A 26,091-nucleotide genomic window follows, 5' to 3' on the forward strand; every position below is an offset into this window, starting at 1 on the left:
GAATTTAGCTTATTCACCGTAACCCCCAGAGTTAGACAAGTCGATACATACCCTTCTCATCTCCATGCATGCTGTAATGCTGTCTGACGGCTCCAGCGGCATCAGGCCAGCACAGGAGATGCAGGTGAATGGTTCCAGCAATCCTACTGCTCCGAATAAGTGACAAAATAACGCCAACATGTTCCTAAACATGTTGTGATTTATAGAGTCACAGCGTGTACAAAAAGCAACGTAACATGAGACACAGCCGTCTTCTATCTGTAAACAAACCGGGAACTATATTCTCAGGTGGAAGAATATAGTACTTGGGCGGAGTGATATGCTCGTAGCAAGCCTGTCTGAGAATATAGTTCCCGATTTGTTTACTGTTAGAAGATGGCTGTGTCTCATGTTACGTTGTTTTTTGTACACGCTGTGACTATACAAATCACAACATGTAAATAGGAACATGTTGGTGTTATTTTGTCACTTTTGTCACAATTCGGAGCAGTAGGCTAGTTGGAACCAGTTACCTGCAGGATCTGTGCTGGGCTAAGCTAATGCTGGAACCGTCAGACAGCGTTACAGCACGCACGGAGATGAGAATGGTATGTATCGACTTGTCTAACTCTGGGGGTTACGGTGAATAAGCTAAATTCCCAATAAGTCTGCGTGTTCCTTTAAGGCAGTATGTTTATTGCTCAATATCTTGGCTTTCATCTTTCAACGGCATTTAAAAATGTGTCAAAATACAGTCTTAAAGGAGAACTCCGGCCGATATTTACCTGAATCTTGATCTCTAGATATCTACGAGTACTGTCTCGGCTCACAGGACAACAGCTTCAAGCACAGCTTAATAGTGGTCGTAATAAGCAAGTCTCAGTTTCAACAAAAAGAGAAGACTTCGAGCTGCAGGTTTGATAGGTCGAGTTGCAGCAAGAAAGCCATTGCTAAGAAGTCAGAATAAGAAAAAGAGGCTTGCCTGGGCCAAGAAACACAGCCAATGGACTACTGAAGACTGGAAGAAGGTGTTATGGACTGATTAATTAAAAATTTGAAATCTTCGGTTCATCACGCAGGATTTTTTGTACGCCGTCGAGTAGGTGAAAGGATGGTTCCTCAGTGTGTGACATCCACTGTCAAACATGGAGGAGGAAGCATGATGGTCTGGGGCTGTTTTGCTGGATCCACGGTTGGTGATTTGTACAGAGTGAAAGGCACCCTGAACCAAAACGGCTACCACAGCATTTTTGCAGCGCCATGCAGTACCCTCTGGTATGCGCCTAGTTGGTCAGGGGTTCATCCTACAGCAAGATAATGACCCAAAACATAAGTCCAAGCTATGCCAGAACTACCTTAGCAAAAAAAGAACAATATGGTAAGCTTAAAAACATGGAGTGGCCAGCACAGTCACCAGACTTAAACCCCATTGAGCTGGTTTGGGATGAACTGGACAGAGAATTGAAAGCAAAGCAACCTACAAGTGCCACACATTTATGGGAACTTCTTCAACAGAGTTGGGAAGAACTTTCTGAAGAATATTTGATTTCCATTGTAGAAAGAATGCCACGAGTGTGTTCAGCTGTTATATCTGCCAAAGGGGGCTACTTTGATGAGTCAAATCTTTAGAATACATTTTGGTTTATAAATTGATTCCATGATTTCTTTTTTAACTTTAGTTATTTATTTGTTCTTTCATTTCATAGTACAATAAGACATTGAACTGCATGAATTTCAATAACAACCTGAAAAAATTGGGGTGTTCTAAAACTTTTGACTAGTAGTGTACGTGCATGAGAACTGGTGTAATAATGGGACAATTATAGACAAACACTGTTCCCCTGACCTTGAGTACATGTCTGTAAGATGCCAGCCTTTTTTTCTACCAAGAGAGCTAACAGTAGTGATCGTCACAGCTGTGTATATTTCATCCAATGCCAATGTAAACACGGCAATCTCTCTCCTGCTAAACACCATAAACAAACAGCAGCGGGCCCACCCCGATGGTGTTCATATAATCGCAGGAGACTTTAATAAGGCACAGTGAATGATTTTTATGCAACTATGCAAGGTTCAGAATACTGTGACTAAAAGGCTGTCTGCATACTGAAAAGTAAATTGAACTCTGTGAAGAGAACTAGAAGTCATTAAAAGTAAATGCGTTTTAAATTTTGATCACAGTTAACAGAAGTGCAATACCATTAATGGTCTGAAGAGGGCAATATAGAAAGCGATGGACTGTCCAACTGACTTGGTGTATTTCTTCCATTTTGCCACAGAGTGTCACTGTTGTCTTTATATGGGAAAACACTGTACTGTACATGTCCAACCAAATGCAATGAAAGTTTCAGAACAAAGAAATATTTTTGAGCTTTATTTATTATTAAACAAAAAAAAACAAAAAAAAAAAAAAAAAATGTAACCATCTCACGAAACAAGTCAAGCACTAAAATATCAGAAAACACTAGACAGAAGAAAAGAACTGGATGCACAAAGACTCAAGAGTCTTGCACATGGGACTCCAGGTCCTCTTTTGCCTTTAGCATTCAGCTACTTACTGTTTTTTTTTACAAATGTTTACATCCATAATTACCTTTTGTTGAACAACACCCACATCACTGACAAGAAAGTAACAAAGCAGTGATATTACATGACATGAAATGGGTTATCTAATTAAAAATGTTGTTGACATCAAGGAAACATGGATGGTACAGTAGGGTCAGATTAACCTTTGAGTCTGCAACTTGTAGTTTACCCATTTTCTTTAAGCAGAAAAATACAACGTAACAAGAGTGCAGACCATTTTCCGGTGATTTTTACTGGAGCCGTTTGATTTTCAGACAGCAACATATTAGCTCTAGTTCCTGGTTACATAGCAGCTAACTGTCCTTTTTCTCATTGTGCTGTTCATTTGAATTAAGTGCTGCAAAATACACAGCAGAGTTCATCATTGGCAGCATGTAGTTGGAGTGCGCAACAAGGACATAATCATGTATTCACAGACATGTTTTGTTCCTGATGAGAAGAACATTTTCATCGTGAACTCTTTAAGGATCCATCCAGTATCAGAGTGACATACCATATTTCATTTTGAAACTGCAAAAAGTCTTTAGTTTTATTTAAATACAATGGATGGATTTTGTAATCTGACAGCTGTGAAGACATTAGAGGTTTCCTTTGTTTTTAAAAGATCCCATGGCATGAAAATTTCACTTTATGAGGTTTTTTAACATTAATATGAGTTTCCCCAGCCTGTCTATGGTCCCCCAGTGGCTAGAAATGGCGATAGGTGTAAACTGAGCCCTGGGTATCCTGCTTTGCCTTTGAAAAAATGAAAGCTCAGATGGGCCGATCTGGAATCTTGCTCCTTATGAGGTCATAAGGAGCAAGATTACCTCCCCTTTCTCTACTTTGCCCGCCCAGAGAATTTGGCCCACCCATGAGAGAGAGACATCATGGCTTTCAAACGAGCAAAGGAGCAGTTGGTCAAGGCCACACCCCCACTCTCCACCTTGCCCCTCCCTCTCTCCTCTTCAATAGCTACAGACACAGAAATGGCACATACTAAGGAAAGCTCATTGTGGAACTGGCTTTAGTGGCTGTAATTCTGCACCAAGGCTGAATTTCGGGATATAGACTTCAGATACAGTATTAGGGGACCACTAAGGTCTATATAAAAGCATCCAAAGAGCACCATGTCATGGGACCTTTAAATCTCTTTACCACCCTAACTGAAATAATCCAAACCTGGATAGAGGCATTATCATGAAACTTGTAACAAACAGTCAATAGTAGCAAACATTTTGCATTAAATCACACGTTTTAGCTCCAGTAAATAAAAATAACAATCAAACACAAACAATCATCAAACCAGACCTGGATGAAAGTGTAACAGAAATCCATTCAAGTACTGACAGTTATTTTGGGTTATTATAGTCTGACTTACATAATGGATTGTAGACAACAAATTCTATATTACAAAGTGTTCGTAGAATATTTTACAGTGAGTTTATAGAATATCTAATGTCAAGCAATACAACTTAAATTGGCAGTTGCCATTTCCAGCTGGTCTGAATTGTCAGACTGATCTCATAACGTGGCGTATGTATGACACGCCAATTTGTATGCCATTTTGGCGTGTTATCAAGACGCATAATCGCTTTTTAGCGCGTTTATCAATGCAGTTTGGCCGCCAGTGACATACATTACATGTGAATTTTCGCCATAGCAAGTAGTGCGAAGGGACATAAGTCCGCAGGGGGTGGTGGATGGGTAAAACACAGGACTTCCGCGTGTGGGGTTTTGTGTCGTTTTTTTTTTTTTTTTTTTTTTTTTTTTTAAGCCTTCCCAATGTTTCTTTCCTAAACCCAACCATTTATTGTTTTCCTAAGCGTGTTTTTGATGGTTTTTTTTTGTGTTTTTGTCATTTTTTTGTGTTACTTAAGCCTTTCCTAATGTTGTTTTCCTAAACACAACTTTTTTTTTCTTTTTTTTTTTTACACGCGTGACATTCTCGCGATAGTACGTCACATTCTCGCGATAACACACAACGTGGTGTGAATGTTTACATCTGCTGTATACAGCGTAGACATACACGTGGATAGCTCAAAATGCGTACAGATAACACGCCATTTGGCTTTAGGAAAGTGGCGTGTATGTTTACGCAAAGTTAGTTGTTGGAATTCTGGATAATACAACAATGTAAGTGTAATTAGAGTGTACATTTTGATTTACAAAAACATTTACGTTACACAGGTAATTACTCCATCCAACACAATCGATCTAAGATATTAAGTATTTGAATGGCTCCTGACCCTTTCCCAGGCCTTTCACAAATAAATATATTCTGTATATAGCGACACATCTCACAGTAGCCAGGTTTATGAATCTATCTGCCCATTACTGAAGAATCTGTATAGCTTAGTATCTTAAGGACTGTGAGCCACTAAAATACTGTTTAGACCGAATAAGAAAAAGGCTGTTAACATCAAATTTACGGTTCATGATCCAGTGTCACAGTATTTCTTAAAATGTTTTATTAGGTCTATCAAATTCGAATGGGACATTAGCTTTGGTGTGTAATTGGTGGAAAATACCTTGTATGTTGACCTTGAAGCAACATCTGAAGCTTTTTGGTTCAACAGTAATGACAACACAACTCATTTACAGCATGATATTAATAATTAGAATTCATTCAACTCATCAATAGAAACAGTGATTTCTAAAAGTGTCCTGTCACCTTTCAAAGAGCCCTCAGTCAAAACCAGACCTCCAAACCGCTTTATTAAGGAATCTAGACACTTGAGGAGAAATTAATGGAATTAGGATGACACAGCCTCACCTTGTTAGTTTGTATAAAGAGCTACAGCAAATGTCTATGTCTGGAACCCAAGTCAAAATTCAAACTTCAGAGTACAAAAATAAGCAAACAATCTCCCCTTTTGCATGCGCTGAAAGCTCATAAGGACACTGCTGATTAATCCCATTGGATCCTTTAATATCTACTAAAAAAAAAATTCTGGAAGAGTCTGGAAAAGTAGAAAGAGCTCAGAGACAATTGAACCTGTTGTGATGGGTGTGGTCTTCTGGGTTGACCATCGGAGGGTGTGAGGCTGGAGAGGGTTACAGGACGGGGTTTGGAAAGATGGTAGGGGGCGAAGGGAGGGTTGAGGGTAGCCCTGGTTTCTACACATTCGTCCGACACTTAGGGAAGATGGGTCCTCCCTCAAGCCTTCTCTTTCTTACTGTAGATGGAGAGGAGATGGTACAGGTAGAAGAGGAAGAATTATAGATGCAAAAGGATGAGGGGGAAGGAGGAAGGAAGGGAAACAAGGAGGAAGAGAAAAATTAAAAAAACAGAATGCAAGACGGTTCATCATCATCATCATCATTAACAACAACAACTTGATGCAAAGCAGAGCAAAGTTGTAACAGAACAGGACAGAATGATTTAAATTACAGCACTTTGTCTTCAAGTGGCTGCAAATGGCTTTAGCAGGAGCTCTTAAAGGGGAAAAAACACCAGACAAAAGGTAAGACACACTGATAAGAGCAGAGCTGGATTCACCCACTTTAGCCCTGGGACAAAAATTAGGTGTGGGCCCCTACTGACCCCTAGTTAGTGATCATCATTAATTAGTCTGTGGTAACTTAACTGAGCACAATTTTATTTAGCAAAATACACCATGTGATGACAATATGTACTGAGACAATAAGGGCCAACACAAAGGTAGATCTAGATTTAACCTGTTGCCTTACAATAAGAGTACTCTGATTTAGCACTGAACTCCTAGAACATTGTCACACTCAAAATTCAAATTTTAAACTTGTAGTCTACAGGCCTTGCTGACACTGCCGCAAGTGACATCAATTGAGGCAATTTATCAGATGTTACGCAACTAAGAGAGTTGCGTGAAATCTGATAAATTGCCACAAAAGGTTTAATAGAACTTTTTTGAAGATATACAGTAGTACACCCCAAGACCTGTAAACAGAGTTTGGTATGTAAGATAGGCGCTCCTTCCCTTTAAGGCCCCTATCTTGTCAGTTTATACTGTAATTTAGTGGTGCAGAAAGTATTAATAAACACATCTGCAATGTATTAAATGATCACAAACCGTGAACCTGAATACTTCGGGGCGACTGAGGGTTTGGGGACCCGGGGCAGTAACCCACTTTGTCAGGTTAACAATCCAGCTTTGGATAAGAAAAGTTTAAAAGAGTAGAAGACTATTTGTCTAGAGACTATTGTCTGGAGGCCAAATACCTCCAGACAATACAGGAATGGCAGAACAGCAGGTCAGGAGAAGATAATGATCAAATGGGTAAAAATGCCAAAGAGAAACGTACATAAAGTGGCCAAAGAATAGATTATAGCACTGATTTATTACTGGGAAATATACTGGGAATGTGATGCAGAAAATACAAGTGAAGACCATGAAGGTTTCTGCAGCTTTACAGTGCAGCCAAAAGAAGATGGCAAGCAAAAAAAGGGAACAGTTTCATCCTGCTGTTGTCCTGTTAGTTAGGGGATTAGTGTCTTGCTCAGTGTCTTGGCTCTTGCTCGGACATATGACAGAACATGTCCATTTTTGGAAATTAATCTTATCTGCTGTTCGTTGTTCTGTATTTCAAAAGTACAGGTTATTTTAGCCTTCCAAAAACAATATGTCATAGTAAAGTATACTTGTCATTCTTTTACTTCTGTTCAAAAAGTAATTCAGAATGTCCTATTTCCCTTTTTCTGGATCTTCCAGTCTTCAGTATTGTTGCTGCCTTGTTGGGCAGAGGCTCTTACACTTCTTTTGGAAGAAATTGTGGTAACAAAAAATATATTCAGACTATGGTGGGGGCCGGAGAGCAACAACAGCTACATAAGGAGACACTGTAAGTAGTCTCTGCAAAACCCAACTTTGACTAGAAGATGAAAAGAAGGAAGGCGATGATAGGTGCTGTGGAGAAGTCACAGAGGAGTATGACAGGTGGTGGCAGAGGTTTCCAGTGGTCTGGAAAAGAACCAGGTGATGTTGGCAGAAGAAAGGCAAGGCTGAGCGGTCAAACGGTGCAGTGTTTGTGTTTCTTTCTCTTTTACTTAGTCTTAGACTTGAACTTTTTCCCAAAGGCTCTCTCCAGCTCAGGGACAGACAGAGTGAGGGTGAAGGAGCCGTCCGACTCTGACCTGACGACCCGAGCTTAAAGATGACGAGGGGAAGGAAAAGGTTATGACAAGATTATGACACATACTGTAACTTCAAGTGGTTTGTGATACAATACGAGCAGACTATAAAACCATCTGAACCAAAACAGCCTATAAACAGATATGCAAATGTAACCATCATTCTGAACTTCAACTCAATCCTTTGGTGGAGGTGCATGCGATCGCTTCATATTTATCCTCACTCTCTAAACTTTAAACTGCACCCACACGCAAACGTAAAAAGTACTCTATTTGTAAAGCTGATGATATGAGGTCAAATGTTTAAGACTGTCAGAGAGGAGTTGACTCAACTCTTTGGTACAAAGACAGCAAGTAAAGTAATTGCTGTAGTAATTTGTGCAGGTGCATAACAAGAACCATTTCTTCCACCAGTTTCATTTTGTTTACTAGCTCTCATGCACATGCTCATTAATCTTTTTTTAGTGCTGATGTCATAACTTAAGAGGCAACTGTTTTGATTGGCTGGGGCTTTCTGGCTGTACTACAGAGTTACCGGCCGATGATATCACTCTGATTCTTCTATTACAGTCTGATTAAAGTAGACCCCAAGGAGATATAATGAAGATAAAGTGTCAGCAACAACCAACGCTCCCAAATGCAATACTACTGAAATACTGTGTACGAGACGAGTAACATAACTCACTTAAAAGCACTGTGAGGTGATTATAATACGATATTCACTAGAAATGTTAATCCGTTTAAGTCCAGCTCATGAACTTTTCTCACGTTCCCAATTCAGTTTCTCAAAGCAGGCGTAAACAAAGAGTCTGTGTGTGTGTCTGTAACCCACCCAGGTCGTTGTTGTTCATCATGGCATTGGAGCCTCGGAGGCGCGGGCCCTGCTGGGTGAAATGATATCCAAACTTCAACAGCGTGGTGTTTTTCTCCAGCATGCTGGCTATCTCCATCTCCACCTTGTTGCCTAACGGCTGGCTCTGGAGTTTGGAGAGAGAGAGAAAGTGTGGGGAAGAGAGGGAGGAGGAGATACAAAAAGAGATGTAAAGCAATGAATTCAAAGCGGGTAAAAGAAGGTGATTTGTGGTAGTGACATGAATAAAAAAAAAAAAAAAAAGAGACAACAAGAAGACTACAAAAAATAACTGACATCCTCTCCACAAACCGTGCCACTGCGGATAAAGTGGAGATCTACAGTACATTGGCAACAGAGGATAAAGTTGCAGGTGGTAACATGCTTTTTCAATTTGAGATTTATAGAATTTCAATCAATCAATCAGCCAAATGGAGCCAAATGGCAAAGGAAGCCAGGACCATTCAACAAGTTGAACTAATGAGCGAGCGTGAGTCACAGATGTACAACTCAGCAGTATGACACATAATGCAATCAGGGAGCATTAGACTGAAGTGGCAAAGATGGCCTGTGTACACAACCGGACACACAAACCCACACACACTCATGTATGCATGGTAAGTGTGTATGAGTCTTCATGTCCTCTATGCAAGTGGGTTGTGCATGTGCGTGTGTGTATTTATGTGTGCTGGTACCTGATTGTCTATCTTGAGCTCGTGTAGTGTGGTGTTATTCTGCAGTGACTCTATGAGGGACAGGACTCCAGTCCCTGTAATGAAGTTGGACTCAACGTTCAGGCTCTTCAGCGTCGTGTTCACCTTTAACATCTCTGCCAGGGCCTGAGACAACACACAGCACATACTGTATCTTACTTCACGCAATTCTTCGCTGCCTTTTCTTGCTCTTTATTTCGGACTGGTTGCCAAAATAAGGTAAACATAAAGCGTCTTTGTAAGACTGCTTTTTGCATATGTATTATTATTTCAAAGTATAAAAAGCGGTTAATTGGTAAAGGGATGATATGCACCATCGCTATTAGGAAGATTTTAAGGACATATAAAACAGTTTGGGTTTTTATTAGTGGCATTATCACCATAACCGACAACAAACACAAGGCGGTTGGTGGAACATTTTCAAGGCAAAAGAGACAACTATTTTGTTTAGCCATGAACATGATTTGCATTGAAATATACAGTTACTCAGGTTAAACCCTGACACAAGTTTGAAGACAGAAAAGTGTTAATATTAGAATGATACTTTAACAATGGGGTGGTCTGGATTTCAGAGAAATGGAGCAATAAACCAGGTAAAATGGATTCTGTGCAGCATTTTGTGTTAAATGTTACAGCTGTGACTTACAAATGCTACAGGGTCGTTGCTCCTGGTTCCTACAATACTAAACCTCTCCACCACAGTGTTCTTTATCAGAGCCTCAGCGTACGCTTTCAGAGTCCTGATGGGGATGTTCTGGGGAGAAAAGAACATTACAGCTCAGTAAATGCTGTACGTTTTATTTATTATTCATTCTCCCAAAAGGAGTTTGTGGCACCAAATGAATGTCCTACACACACAAATCCATATTGTTCATTATATAAAAACATTACATAATTTTTTTTCATTAAATGCCTAAAATGCGTTTCACTAAATAACATACATGCTGTGTTCCAAAGAAATCTATTTTATGCTCTGAGAATTAATTATGTGGGTGTATTAATTACACCCACACACCCACACCCCCACACACCCACACCCCCACACACACACACACACACACACACACACACACACACACACACACACACACACACACACACACACACACACACACACACACACACACACACACACACACACACACACACACACACACACACACACACACACACACACACCTTGATGTTGTTGAGGTTAACCTCCACCAGATCAGGGTCGTTACTCTTCATTCTCAACAGGGTCTCTTCTACGTCAGTGGAGTTGGGCTCTTCATCAGGGACTGGTTTATACTGGGTACACTGGATCACACCTACAACACATTCCCAGTACACACTCTCATGTACAGCAGGATACTGTTGATTTATCTAGTCTTACTGTTGGAAAATCACATATTTAGACATGTTTGTAGCCCTTTCCCCAACATCAATGTCTAGATTAAGAGTTTAAGACAGCCAGACTTCACTGAATACGGTAAGCAGTTTTATCTGGACAGCTGACTGCTTGAGACACCATTAATGTAACATATACATTAACATAGCATTCTATACTGTGTATGAAAGTGTTGCATGTTCCCCCAGTCAGATATCATGTGGATTATGGGGGTCTCTGCTGGTTCAGAGGTGAATTTTCTCAATCCACAGAGAAGCCCATCATCCTTCAAAAAAAGAACATTTTTACAACGAACATTTTCCTTTTTTAACTTTTTTTAAGTTCATGTTTTGATGTTTCAACAGCACAAAAAGAGAACAAAACATAACAAACCACACCCTGTTTTTGCATAAGATTGTACAAGTCATGTATATAAAGGATAACACCATGTGTATAGTTGTATTGTTTATCCCGCTTTTCAGTCAATCAGTTTCCAATAATTTTCAAATGTTATGAACATTATTTGTTAAAGAATAAAAACATTTTTTTTCTTAATATAGGTAATTCATCACAGTGGAAGTTTTTTTTTTGCATATAATGCAAACTGGTCAATTAATCTGCACATGTAGCTATTTTGCCACACAAGTATATACCACAGCGGCAGATGTGATGGCTTATGTAACTCAAAAAAGTTTCAAGTCCCTTGACATTTATTTTGTGCAGTAATGAAATTAATATAAAACAGAATAGTTTACTTTGGAAAATGCTTGGCAGTAACCTGTAGTAAGAGTATTGTTTAGGCTTACTGGAGCAATAAATGTGTGTTTTATTTCATATATCAGTAAATAGTTTTAGTAATCAGCTTGAACCAATGTTTTGGTCAGTATACATAATTTCTGTAAGTCTACAGAAAGAATAATAACATTATTGGGACACTAAATCCCATTTACTAAATTAACCAATTTAAAGCATATTATGCATTTCCCTTCCCTTTCCCATTTTTTCCCAAATGTACAGTATCAGATTGGGCAAAAGCAGAAGATGTCACTGTTTTCTTTTAAAATATAGATCTTGAATGTTTTCATGTGAAACAATGCTCAAAATATAACAAAAAAGACCCATTGTTCAAACACTTTTTGATGTCCTGTGTCCTGTCGGCGCTAAAAACAAAACAACTGGCAGTTTCAGCAGGCGAATCACAAGTTCATAGCTGGTTCTCTTTATGAGAGCCGGTCATATTTGGAAGAAAGATGCTCAGCCTCTGTGTCTGTTTAGAGCTGGAAGAGTATCTATAGGGTGAGCCACCATGCAAGATAAACGGGCTCATTAACGTGTGTGTGTGTGTGTGTGTGTGTGTGTGTGTATCTATACACTTAGTTTTTATCTAGTGAATTACTTCGTTTTAAGCGGTGTAATTATATCTGTGCATGCATGAAGTGCAAATAAAGACTGAGTCGATCATTTTTGGTAAAATGAACCAACATACTGCCAAAATGAGATCATTACATTCCAAGTCAAAACTCACTTCAACATTTTTGTTCAATGAGGTGATTGTTTTTTCATTCTTCAAACTAGTTGATTAGTTGAGATTATACTTTTACTTAAATCCCTACACCAAATGTATCTGTGATTGAACCATGCAACTGGCAGATTTCAACAAAAATAAAAGACTCATAGTTACATAAGCTTCAGCACATGTGTGGCAGCGTGTGTGTTTTACGTACTGTTGAGGCCTTGCTTGTTGACTATGGTGCTGCTGGCCAGGGCCTCATAGTACTGCTGATTACTCATCAGAGTGTGCATACCTAGGATGGCTGGAAGACAGTAAGAAGACTGAATGAGGATGAAAGGAACGAAGGGAATAAACAGAGGTTCAAAGGAAGAAACACAGAGAGAGAGAGAAAAAGAGTCTATAGATGTAATGATTGTCTAGTTTCAGCCATACAGTGGACCACCATGCTAATACAGACAGCACATCAGCAGTTGCAGCATCCCAGTTTCAACGATCAAGCAGTTGTATGCTGTAAGGTTTCAGGCACAGTAGTTTTAGGCTCTGTTGGCTGACTACACATACATGTGCTGCTCCAATATCTGCATGTTCAAGGATGTCAACTTGAGGACTACTTGTGTGCTGGCAGCAGTGAAAATGAAATATGTTTTTTTTGACTGGGCAGACCTGATGACGCTACATAAAAGAAACGATTTGGAGAGAATTATCACCTCATCTTTTGCTCAGAGAGCAAGAACAGTTTGTAAAGATGTAAACAGTTAGGGAACACAAGCTACCAAGCTGCTCTTTGTAAAAGTGGGGGATGTTACAGCAACTCCAGGGACTTGTTGTGCTCCTAAAATATTTCTAGATTAGTTTTGTAATAAATGTAGAGACTCTGGTAGTGGGTTAAACTAAATGTGTTTACGTATTGTAATGTATCTCTCTCACAGAGATTGAATTTAGTATTTACATTTATGATCTATCATCTTAACGTAATGCTAATTACCTTTCAAACTTTCATACAGTAATTTTCTGGAACAAAATACTTGTAATTCTTCTAAAACACAATACTTGAGTTCAGCAAATTTCAAAGGTTAATAATGAGACCTCTGTGTGCTGTGTGTGAAACATGGAGTGACCCATCTCGATTGCTCTTTATAACAAATATATTAAAAGTTTGTACATGCAGCAAAATATTTGCCACAGAAATTACATTTGCTAGCCTGGCTTAACTCTCACTTTATTGATTGACTGAATGTCTGCCTAACACAAGCTGACAACACGAACATGACAAGAGGACCAAACTCGTTCCATGCAAACACCGTGCGCAGTCTACAGATACCCTGGATGGTGTTCAGCTAGCGAACAGAGAAATCCAGCAGGGATGGAGGAGGTGGAGGAGATGGAGGGATGAGGGGAAGGGTGGAGGGAAGATGGAAGGAGCACTAGAGGAAACGGAGAAGATTTGGATTAAGGAAAGGTAAATGAATGAGGGGAAGTTGAGGCCACTGATTAGTGAGAGAAGATGAAGAATAATCAGACACCTGCGCTTTAGCGCATTCGACAGATCGGATCCAGTCTATGAATATCATTCATTCAGAGGCTTTTTTTTAAAGTGTGTGGGTGCGCGGGTGAGTGAGTGTGCTTATTTTTTGTTAGTTATTAAAGTTTATCTATATATATTATAGACGTCAGATGAAACAAAACAATAATGTGAAATTCTGGATGAAAATCTGATTATATTCTCCCAATTTGTCTATTCACTCTTTACTATTGAAAGTATGTTCTAAGCTTCACCACGAGGACTCTGTTAACTGTGGTAAAATCAGTGTATTCTTTAAGTAGGAAATAGAACAACTTTTTGATTTAAAACCCAATTAATGAATAATGAAACCAATTTGCCTTATGGATATAGTACATGTAGTCTTGCTTTGCCAGACCCTCCTCCAAAGCGCGCTCAAAGAGGGTCTGGCTACTCCATATAACAATCGGGGATGGGACGAAAACGTGCTCTGGTTTAATGGCATTTCTTTAAACCAATCAGAATCGTCATGGGTGGTGCTAAACTCCGCACAGAGCCGCTGCAAAACAGTCGCGCGAGAGAAAATTCAGATTGGACAGATAGTCTAGCTAGCTGTCTCAATTTACCCTGCAGAGATCTGAGGAGCAGTCAACAATAGTCCTCAGAAATCCACCGAATTTAAAATTCCAACACAAAGAAAGCGGAAGGAAACGGAAAATACATGCATCCGGCAGAATTTCCTGCGGCACCGGAGCAATCCTGGAAGTGGAACGTCAAAGATATAGACTATAGTACACGTGACTGTGAGGTGATGTGACTTGGTGTGATCATGTTACCTGCAATATCACAGAGCTCAGCATCAGAAGCACTAGCCAGGGCTTCTTCTAATTCTGGCTCCAGGGTCACATTCTCCATGATGGGGTCCACCATCTTTTTAGGCACCCAGGCTTTCCCTGTAACATGAGAGGACAGATTTAATACAAAGACATACACACATAACTTGAAATATATTTGCTGGAGACAATTTGTGTTCCCAAGGAATTTAGGAATTAACAGTTTCACTTATACTGGCTAACCAGACCAGAAATCCTCTAAGTCCCAATCATGTGGAAGTTGTCCTGCCCCAACAGGTGCAACAAAGTCGGATATATATTGGACCTTTCAGAAAAATATGAATCTGGATTTTGATGGGAATGCCTTTTACAAGTCGGAAACTCGTGATTACGGTAACTGCTATATGACATCACATCAGCGCTACACAGACACAGTAGAAGAATATATTTATCCGTAGGCAGAATAAAAATATCTCCTCAGTAAGTCAGTACGACCCAGAGATTTGTGTCTTTACTGACAGGTACAGTTTCAACCAGACATTTTTTGGGATGGTTACTGACAGCCTACTGCTGGTGAGGGTGAAAAGGGTGGTGGTCTTGTCAAAACCAGTTTTAGGGAATAAAAAAAATGATCTTCCAACTCATGTATACCTGAGATGTCAATGCCAGACTTCTAAATTAAGGGTTTTTATGAGAACGTTTGAGGTTTGCGGCTTAGTTTAGGTCGTGATTAATTTGAGTGTTAATCTGAATATTTTGACTGGGGGATCCTGAGGCGTTCCCAGGCCAGCGTGGAGATATAATCTCTCCACCTAGTCCTGGGTCTTCCCCGAGGCCTCCTCCCAGCTGGAAACGACTGGAACACCTCCTAGGGAATCGCCCAGGGGGCATCCTTACCAGATGCCCAGACCCCGTCAGCTGGCTAGATAACCCAGCTGACGGGGGTTCAGGCTGAGAGGGTTACTATTTAGGGAAATCAAAGAGTGTTGACGTCCAGTGTTCTTGTCACATCTGTTCATTTCATAAAACACTGCAATGAGCCAGACAAAGCCACATTTTAATCTAAGTTAGGTTTATTATGAGAACAACATTCCATACCTCTCTTCTCCCCTGTGAAGGGCACCGGGTCTTCTTTGTCAGGATGCTCTTTGGCCTGTTTCTCCAGATGGGCCAGCAGGTTGTCTCTCTGAAACGTTCCTGTCGGAGCTTTCTTGGTCTGGTCCTTCTGCCGCATCCCAGCTGGCAACAATGCATTCTACACAAGAATGAGAATGTACGTCATTTAAAGGGCTTGCACTGGGTATCGAATTTCCTTTCCACAGTTTCTGTCTGAAATTGTTTCATGTCTTTTTTGTCCTATTATAGTAGTTAAGTCATATAATACCTCATAACATGAGTGCAAAACAATGAAGAACAAGTGATTCCAGGATTGCTTCCTTGCTAAAGTAATACTACTGAATAAAACACTGATCTCAATTACATATCTTGCATGCACCAGTGGTACCATTCAGTGCACTCTTTATGAGCAGCACTCCAGTCAGGGCTGAGGAACAAATCCTTTATTCATGCTTTGTGGTGATTTAGAGTCAGAGTTAATCGTTAACCTCAGTTTTTTATTCTGAAAAATAAAGACACCTTTAACTCACTGCAGCTATACATACACATACATATGTTCTTTACATTTTGCCAGTTATCAATCAAAATAAGAATAAATAGGATAATAACTCACCAAATACATAAAAAAGACCAAGAAATGCAGGGCAGCAACGTAATTAGCAAGTTTAAAAGAAACCTGCTTAAAAAACAAAAGCACCCAAACCCCAGTGGGAGAATACATTGTGCAGGTGTTCATTAACAATATTACAACGCTGATATGGTATTATTTGCATTAAAAAAATGTTGAACAATTTTGAAGATTCTTTGAGTGAAGATAGATTTAGAGATGGTGGTACAGTATCTTTTCTCTGGTTAATGTTAACTCCCACATCAGTCCTTATCTCTGCTCTAGCCCAACACAGGACCAAGACATTACCCAGAGCTCTGCTGCCCACCAGCTTATTTTCAACCTAAAGCAACATTCAAAACCAAGCTCTTACAAGTGCTACTTCTAGCTTCATATCTTATCTGTCCTCTCAGCACTCAGAGGCCTCTCTCCTCATGACTCGGTGTCTGTCTTTACCTCTCGTACTTAACCCGCCCCCGCCCCCCCAGCAAACAGTTTTCAAAAACAGCAAACAATATACACTGTCAGACCACATTAACATGATTATTTGCTTTGAAATATACTTGTTAAGAATAATCTCCTTTACTAGTTTGTCCGTAAATGTTCACGTGACTTACATTACAGTAGTATTTATAGTAATGTACAGGTTTATCACACTGTCACTGCCCAGCTTTTAACGTCACATGTTTTATCAGCTGTAGGTAACAGGCACATTTCCAGTCCAAGCATGTTATTTTTACCAGCATGAGACTCTGGCTTCCTCTCCTATCCTTTCTAACTGTACTCTCCTCTGTCCTTTCCCCCCCTGTCATCCCACCCCCTCCCTCATTTGGTCTCTATATATCTCTCTTTTCCTCTCAGCAGTCACAGCAGTCATCTATAAGCACATGAATGTAACATGCTGCCATTAACAGAAGGCTGAGATGCCAGGGCTAACTTTTAAGAACTTTTTCTTGGCTATTCAGGAGCAGGGAACATTGACATATTATCACGTTAAAAAGTGGATATGGCAAACCTAGCAAACAGTTGCTTAATATTTACACATCCAGCAGATACAGAGCAACATTAACACTTACATAGGGTCGTGTTTTCTGGCCGCCGGATGAATGTAAGCCCAATATTTACTCTACTTTTAGCTTTGTTTTTAGTCTCTACCAATCAACAATTGAGAAAAAGTAAATTGGCTCTTTGCCAGTAAATTATCCTCTAGGTTCACCAACCTAGTAGCTACCAGTCAGTTAGTTAGCCCCTTGGTGCTGGGCAGGAAGCGTGCAGTGGGTTTACTAGAGCTTTATTTTGCTGAAAATAGTTTCCTTAAGTTGGGGAGCGAACCAAAACAGTAAAATTGCGGCCGGTAAAAACAAAACAACAAGCCGAAAGATGTCAAAAAGTTAAGTAAAAATATGAATGAATGCAGCTTTAAGTTATGTACTTTAAGTGAGTGAAAAAACAACAACATTTTCACTTTAAGTTGAACTTTCCATGAATCATAAAATGTTACCAGTAATCTAGGTACATGGGATTTGTTTTAACCTATTTTAAAAAGGATGTTAGAGCTTTATTCCAAAGATTTCACAAATCTCAGCATTCAACTTACAGCCCCCAGGATGTGACCATGGTGAAAGTAAACAGTGTGAACCAGTTCAAGTTGTAGTGTGTCATTGTATGACCGAGAGGCAGTGAGAAAATACAAAATGTTCTCTAAATGATTGACAATAAATGTATCTTTCTACAAAACAGCTGCCAGACATGTTTTTTTTTTTAAATCCAACATGATGATTTTTTTTTTTTTTTTTAAAGGCTTACTGAAAGTTCTTGTGGGAAGCCTCGTAGGGAAGGTTACAGTGTGTTTCAAAGCAAATGGGTACTTAACTGTTGTGAAACGGGTTACCCTTATAAACAGGCACAAACAAGGTAAGCATGAACGCACTGCCTCTCACTGTTTACGTCACGGAGACCCTCCGTTTACTCACTCCTGGCATCAGTCTCTCTACAGTACGTACACTGAGTCCTGCACATTATACCCTTGCAGTCATCCCTTGGCATTGAGGGGGAATCCAGCCTCTTTATGAGCAGTTAGTCATTCATCAGCTATTACAGCTGCTGTTACCTCCTTGACCCATGATACATCACTGAAAAACACGTCATAAAAAAAAGCACCAGAAACTAAACACAAGTATAACTGTAGCTACTGTAGCATAATTACTAACAACCCTCCCATAGACAGCACGTGATGCTAGTAGGGAAATACTGTAAATGATGATAGGGAAGAAAGCCATTAAGCAGTAGCAAAGCTAGTGTCACTGAGTATTTTCTAGAATTGATCTCCATTTCACTTTAGCCTTAATAACCAACGCTTTTTCCTATACTTTCTCTGTCATGTATTTGACAAATTGCTAATTTCATCATGGATTAATCTGGATGAATTGTTTATGTTTTTCGATATATTGTCTAGAAAAATTACAATAATTGTAAAAATTCATTTACAATTATGTAAAACAGAAAAAGAAATAGCAAAGCCTTATATCCGAGAAGCTGGAACCACCAATGTTTCGCTTTTTTCTTGATTAATAATTAGAAATTCGCTAACAGCAATTCAGATGAAAACACAAGGACATGTAGGTATAGCAATATACAGTACGCTGTAGTATCACATCAGGGGCCTCTGTTAAGCCTGTGTAACCACATAACTCTCCACTGACATCAACATAGTGACAGAAGCTCCTCCTTATGGACTTCATATTATAAACTTACATCAGGATCCAGTTCTTCTAATTCATCCTCTAATCGCTGCAGCTCTTCCTCTGATAGTTTCTTCAGCAGCTCGTCCTCGTCTATGTCCCTGTACTTCTCCATCTCCTTCCTCAACACCGACATGATGGACAGCACACCTACGATCATGGATAATGTCACTTCAGTACAACATGCATGTGAACACTTGCAAAAAAAAAAGAGCTGATACACAAAATTAAAACATTATTTGTTGGTTGGATTTTCAGTTCAGGATTTATCTCATAAAATAATCATTTGGATAGAAGCTATATATTTTGGCCAACTTTCGTCTGATTTCTGGCAATGACGGTGTGCTTTCAAAAGTTTCCTACAACATCAATCTTGTATGAGCAATTAGCAATTAATCCAAACTTTTACTTCAATCGTCGTCTTGTATTCTATTTGTGAGGTTTAGATTTCTGAGATGTGAGATCTGGTGCTGCCAGGGTAAATATATACTTTACAAATACACAGTGGGATCTGGGAAGTAATACAATGGTTCCCTCACCTCAATCACCCCTGCAAATAAGAAAGACAAAATGTAGGAGATCAGAAGCCTGCAAGAAAAGAAAAAAAAACATTTAACTATGGATAGAAACAGCAGAGAAAGCACTAATAAAATAAAAAAGTTGATATAACGTTGTGCCAACTCATAGTGTTTGAAGGACCAGAGCAAAGCAAAGCTAACTGTGATGGTCAATTAGCAAAAGAAAAGAAAAATCACATGCTTTTGGCAAGTGTCACTTGACGCTGCCGTTTGCCATTTTAAAAGGTCCCATGGCATGAAAATTTCACTTTATGAGGTTTTTTAAAATTAATATGAGTTCACCCAGCCTGCCTATGGTCCCCCAGTGGCTAGAAATGGTGATAGGTGTAAACCGAGCCCTGGTTATCCTGCTCTGCCTTTGAGAAAATGAAAGCTCAGATGGGCCGATCTGGAATCTTCTCCTTATGAGGTCATAAGGAGCAAGGTTACCTCCCCTTTCTCTGCTTTGCCCGCCCAGAGAATTTGGCCAACCCATGAGAAAGAGAGAGACATCATGGTTTTCAAACGAGCAAAGTAGCAGTTGGTCAAGGCCACACCCCCACCCTCCAACTTGCCCCCCCACCTCTCTCCTCCTCAATAGCTACAGACACAGAAATGGCACATCCTAAGGAAAGCTCATTGTGGGACTGGCTCTAGTGGCTGTAATTCTGCACCAAGGCTGAATTTTGGGAAAGAGACTTTAGATACAGTATTAGGGGACCACTAAGGTCTATATAAAAGCATCCAAAGAGCACCATGTCATGGGACCTTTAAAAAAAACGTGCACCTGAACTCACCTCAATGACCCCCAGCTCAGGGGTAAAATAACAGCAAAGGCAGCCAAGTGCCTGTAGCAGCACTCCTGGGAAAGAGACAGACCTGGAGGAGGCAGAAGCACACAGTGAAGAGAGATTGATGGCTCTCAAAATTAGAAAGCCATAGATGCAGTAATACATCTAGGGAGAAAGATATTTAGCATCATATTTCGCTGCTTGCTTTCCTTTTTTTTATTTTTTATTTTCCCCGTCTTAATTTCTTCCTAAAGTAACTGACAAGGTAGCTACAGAAGGCTGGGAAATTGCAGTCTTGTTTTAAACTGTTTAAACAATTTTTTTTTGTCCCACGTCGTAAAAAAATGTTTTGCAGTTTTTAGTGGTTCCTTATTAAACGACCACATCTGAAATACTTGTGTAAGTTTTCACTGCAGATGCACCCACTTTACATCTCACAAAATTCTCTGCTATTCTAATTGCACGTAGAAGCATTTGGATATAGCTAAGATACATCTCAAGTTCCAAGTTTCCTGATAAATCAACTGGGGTCATTTTAACCTCAACACATTTGTTAGCTGGATTTCTTCAGGGTAGCTGGTCTTGACATTTGGGGAAAAGAATGGTACATTTATTTCCGTTCTTGCCGAGAGTTAGATGAGGAAATTGATACCACTCCCATGTCTGTATGGCTAATATACAGCTACAGGCAATTAGCTTAACTCAGCATAAAGACTGGAAACTATTTGCTTGGCTCTGTCCAAAGTTATGTGCCAGAATATTTCTTGGCTGTAACAACCTGGAATCTGCGCTGGTTGTCTGAAAACTCCCAGCCAAGAAATAGTCCATAAAAACTTAAGCCCCCATAAAACGACCAATTGTTATTTTTACACAACATGATATAACATGTCAAATCAGTGAGCTTGAGAGGTGCTGGTTGGTGGATTTTGTTACCTTTGAACAGAGCCAGGCTAGCCATTTCCACCAGTTTCCAGTCTTTGTGCTAAGCTAAGCTAATTGGGTGTTAGTTGTAGCTTTTATATTTAACGTAGTGGTACGAGAGTGGTATTGATCTTCAATGAGCGTATTTCCCATACCGTCAAGCTATAATTCTTTATTGGAGATGTAACACTTTGAGGTTTGGTCCATATGTTTCTATATGGTGTAATTTACGGTAACAACTGGACAAAATATATATATATAAACAAGTCAAGAATGTAAGGTTGTACATGTGGACTTAGCTTATAGGGATAAATATTGGTCTAGATGCCATCACAAGATTATTTACTGACTGAATTCTCGCTGTAATAAAGAGTAGTGTTAGTTTTATGATGTTTGCCTCATTTTAAAAACAACAGTGTAAAACCTAGACAAGGCTGTTCTGACTGTGTGATTGGTTGGAAGTTGACAAATCTACTGGGTAATGTAGAATGTGTTAGGACAATGTGTTTGAAAAGTAAAATAGAGTTAAACCATCTGAAGTCACTGCAGGTGGCGACATAGCTGTGAAAGTTATAACAATGACAGATCGATGTCTAACAGCAGAAAGAAAAAAAAAAAACATTCGTCCAACATTTAACATTCAAAGTTCAACTACAGACTGCTGAAGTGTGACTTGCTGGAGCAGCTAAAGTATATGAACAAGTCCCTTTTATGGGATTATAACAGCAGACAAGCTTTAAGCTAGCACTACAAGTTTTCACCTGTTCACTTGTGATCTAAACTGACACTCTATATCCTCCCAGAATGATATCCTGTTGCTGACCCCTCTGCCATGAATCACTGTCACAACTACTGTTTTTTTTCAAAGCACTCAGCAGTAATACGTAAAAGTAAACCCTGGATAAACCAAATCTCTTGTCCAGGAAAGTGTTTTTCTCATGCTTTCCTTCGCTGCTGGCAGAGTGGACAGATAGAGATCTGTTTTCCTCTCTCTCGCTCTCATTTCAGTTTGGGCTTTGGGACCAGATGACTGATAATGGATGAGCTGCAGCGGGACATTTGTGGGTCACACAGCACCAAAACGCTTGGCATATGTGCTGTCTCTAAGCCCCAGCTCCTTAAAACTGTGGGTCAGGGTTTGAAATGTGTTGTGACCTGCAGCTGATATATTGCTTATAATAATAATAATACTTTTACTGAGCCTGGATCAAAGGATGACAATGTTCTCAAAGTAGGCAGAAAGGGTTGAGATGTAACTTGAAAACCCAACCAAAGTGCAGACAATGATGCACTGAAGGAGTACCAAACATTTCTTTTTGATCTTAAGTATGACAGCAAGTGTGTTCCCAGCAAGTGGAGTCAAGCGTGCCGTTTTTTTTTTTTTTTTTTGCTTTCTCTAAGCTCTACGACAAGACAAGTTTCCAAAACCGAAGATGAAGAACTGGGCTGAACTCCAAATAACGCTGCAAGTCTGCTGGAAGAAGCCCGACCTGCTCTGATGATATCAAACAGATCCGTGCCTGTATTTATAACATTTCTACAAGCTTCTGCTTCATTGGAGGACCTTCGCTGGGCAGAAAGGGAAGACAATTTAAAAAGACCTGAGCCAGAATGTACCCTGTAAAGTCATAAGCACTTGACCTAAACAAGGCCTGTCCTGTCCCCAAGCCTCTAAGAATAGCAGCACTGATACAGGATCCTTAATCAAGTCAGATGTGTGTAAAACATTTAAACTGACTGTTAAACAGCATTTGGTCTCTCATGAGCGCAGCCTTTGTCACATTACATTTAAAAAAATAGAGAGTTCATAACTGAAATATCTGCTTTACACCCATATACACAATGCAGCTCCTCCTAAGTGCTATGATGGCCTGCTTTAACTGCTATTTCTTTGTAAATCTTTCAGTTTGATATTAAACATAAACCCTGCAAACGTTTTTCACCCATCAAATACACACACATCTCTGTAAAGCTCACACATGCTCTCAGAGTGGCCAAAAACTCTTACAGCCAATAAATCAGCACATAAAACACAGCTGAGAGCACAGTGGTGGACTTTTAGATGCTACAGCAGACGACTTCCTGCTTAATGTCGTCAAGCGGCTTACACAGTCATGAAAATCATGTATCATCTTAAAATGTCTTCAGTTCAGGAAGTTCAAGACATACTCTAAGCTTATGTCAAACTCGGTTAACACAAGAGCTTGAACTAGGAGGCGCTATCCTCCACACGTTTGTACATAAGTACAAGTATTTTATAGATTTAGATGCGAATAAAAACGTTTTCAATGCTACCAACTCCAGTTCCCGCTATGTTTAAAAAAAAAAAGAGCAAAGGAGGATTGACAAATTTAACTCTAAAACATATTAAATGTCCTTATCTGGTCAACCTGAGAATTCTAACCAGATGTTTACTGCAGGTTTGAAGGTGGACCAGTGGACTTGGTAACAACAAATAACCACGATATTACTATAGGAATAAGTTTTGCATTTACAAACTCCATTACGCTTTAAGCTTTTTCTTCTTTTTAAGCATCTCCTGTGGTATAGGAATTAAAGCTTAATTGTGACATTTGTTTGGTGTCTGTCTAAACTAATTTGCAGGATTGCAGTCGTTAGAATGGTCTCTGAAATGACCCAGTAGAAAACAGCTGAGAGGCAACTGATCAACTTTCCTATGCGCGTAAATGAGATAAGCTGCAGGACTATGCGTGCGTGCGTGCGTGCGTGTGTGTTTTATGCTGTGACAGTAAGACGGGTGTCCATTTACATAGTGGTGACCACTGATACAATGCACAGATGCTTACCAAAATAGATTAGTACGCTACAGAAAGTTTATGTGAACTTGAGATAACAGAGTGTGAAAGCCATCAAACCAAACATTGTCTAATTCCACTAACTTTTAGTGCAGACAAAACTAAACCAATCGGTGATGGCTGCTGTGCCATTTGTCTCCACTTTGGAGTCGTATATCATGAAGCGTGTAATCAGGAGCCTTGCTGCTTTAGACCTGTTGTCTGAACATTTGTGCAACAGCAGAGGTCAAAAAGTCCTATGTGTCTCACTGCACTAATCCGAGCGTCATTTCAAGCTATCTGCTAACATGCTACATTACTAATCCAAGAGATGAACAGATTTACGAATGCATGTGTGCATGTTTAAGATGGTGGAACGCTGTGCAACAATGAGTGTAGCGAGATGACCAAAGATGCCGTTTTGTCTGTCTTTGTATGCACAGCTATGTTAAAACTAAGAGGGAACGTTAACAAAGATCACAATGATCCATTTACTCTACAGTGATGTATGGACTGTATGTATGTCACAGAGGAACTGACAACCAACCTGTCACCAGACAACTGTTGCATCTCTTGATGAAATCCTGATTATGCAAGGTGGTTTTACATTTTCTACTTAAATTAACTGTAAAACTTTACATGAATAGCTACTGATTTTTATTACATCATTAACCACTAGGGTAACCCACTTTAGATCATGACCCCAACTTACCTCAAGCCTATTTTTCTTTTTTGTTAGGCCTATAGTGATTATTTTAAAATCCAGCTAAAGTTTGTACAATGAAGTAGGCTACGTGTAGAATACACATTTGCCAATTGAGAATAACTGGCATCAAATTAATCACAGTGTAATAGGCTACTTCACTAATTTTCTTCTATCAAGGACCCCCAAAGTGGTAAATGAGTGCATTAAAATCCCCATCTGTACAGGACTTTGGCGTTATAGGACTCGCAGTGACAGTTTAAGAAGGAAGCCCATAACAGCCAATAAGACATTCTCTCTCTATAAATATTTAAATATAAAATATTCCAGTTTTACCGGAGAAGTCCCCTTTATTCTCAATGACCTTATGGTAACCAATTTTCTCCAAGTAATTCTAAAAGTGTTGTACTGTACATTATTTTAACCTTGATATGCAAACTTAACTAATTTGACTGTTTAACAGTGTGCAGTATCACTTTTGCATTTTATTTCCGTACCTCCTCCAGCGCTATTTATAGCCGGACGGTCCCGCTGGGTGACAGCAACGAATACTTTGACCAGATATGGTTTCCTTCAGAGCCGCCTGGAGTCGCACTGCGCGGTCCGCTCTGCTGCAGGCGCACAACCCGGGAATCTGCAAAAAAACTCCAACTAGACGAAACCGTCCATGACCCGCAGATAATCCTGAATTCAGCAGATTTCACAGCGTGCTCACAAAGTTTCCTCCCCCGTTCCCTGATCGTCTCTCGGCGGAGGCTGAATCTCATCTCCCGCAAAGGGCAAAGTAAACTTATGGGGAAGAGATCCTCCTCCCCCCCCCCCCAACACGGCTGCTCTGTCACTCCAGTGATGTCATGAGGTGGAACTGCGTCCATTATCGGACACGTGGATTCTCTAGCATTCATAACGTTTAATGCGTGCGAGCCTTACGTCTGACCGCAAGTTTGACCCACTCGAGTTTGTTTCGTGACACGCAGAGGATAATATTGTGGAGTAGTTATTCAGATAATGTAAAAAATATGCCATTAGGCATGTGAAAGTCCTTTAAAAAAAAAAAAACTCCTACATAAATAAACGTAGACGTAGTTCGACATTTTCAAATATGCGTATTCGCTCTCTGGTCGACAGTTGGCCTTGTAAATGTATACTCCTATTGGCCCCTGTAGCGGCCTGAGAAGTAACACCCAGTAAAATGGTAAATTTACTAACGTGTTAATTAGTCCGCTTCAGCTCAGTGGTTTCTGCTGTTCAAGGCATGCTAGCTAACCCACTGCTGAGTGTTCATTATTTTACAGGCAGACGCAATCACTTTATAAGCATTCACCTAAAGGATTATTAGGAACACCATACTGTGTTTGACCCTATCCTATCAATATGGGCCAACATTTCTAAAGAATGCTTCCAGCACCTTGTTGAATCAATGACAC

The 26,091-nt window shown here is 39.8% G+C and overlaps 1 protein-coding gene across 4 annotated transcripts; it reads right to left on the reverse strand.

Moving 5' to 3' along the window:
• Window positions 1-5,332: 5,332 nt before the first annotated feature.
• On the reverse strand, window positions 5,333-25,461 carry tmod1 (tropomodulin 1). Of its 4 annotated transcripts, XM_028598678.1 has the most exons (13): window positions 25,162-25,461; window positions 20,252-20,333; window positions 19,437-19,485; window positions 18,911-19,047; window positions 15,532-15,688; window positions 14,437-14,553; window positions 12,311-12,400; window positions 10,397-10,527; window positions 9,864-9,971; window positions 9,200-9,343; window positions 8,487-8,631; window positions 7,571-7,670; window positions 5,333-5,723 (listed from the first exon to the last, which is right to left on the reverse strand). In XM_028598678.1, the coding sequence occupies exons 4-13, from the start codon at window positions 19,031-19,033 to the stop codon at window positions 5,705-5,707; spliced, it is 1,134 nt and encodes a 377-aa protein (XP_028454479.1). In that variant the 5' UTR covers window positions 19,034-19,047; window positions 19,437-19,485; window positions 20,252-20,333; window positions 25,162-25,461; the 3' UTR covers window positions 5,333-5,704. The 4 variants fall into 4 exon arrangements, with proteins under 4 accessions (XP_028454479.1, XP_028454488.1, XP_028454496.1 ...); XM_028598687.1 differs by lacking the exon at window positions 20,252-20,333 and having other exon boundaries at window positions 19,437-19,447; XM_028598695.1 differs by lacking the exon at window positions 7,571-7,670.
• Window positions 25,462-26,091: the final 630 nt, after the last annotated feature.

The sequence above is a fragment of the Perca flavescens genome, chromosome 2, assembly GCF_004354835.1.
Source record: "Perca flavescens isolate YP-PL-M2 chromosome 2, PFLA_1.0, whole genome shotgun sequence".
In the NCBI taxonomy this organism is placed as follows: Eukaryota; Metazoa; Chordata; class Actinopteri; order Perciformes; family Percidae; genus Perca; species Perca flavescens.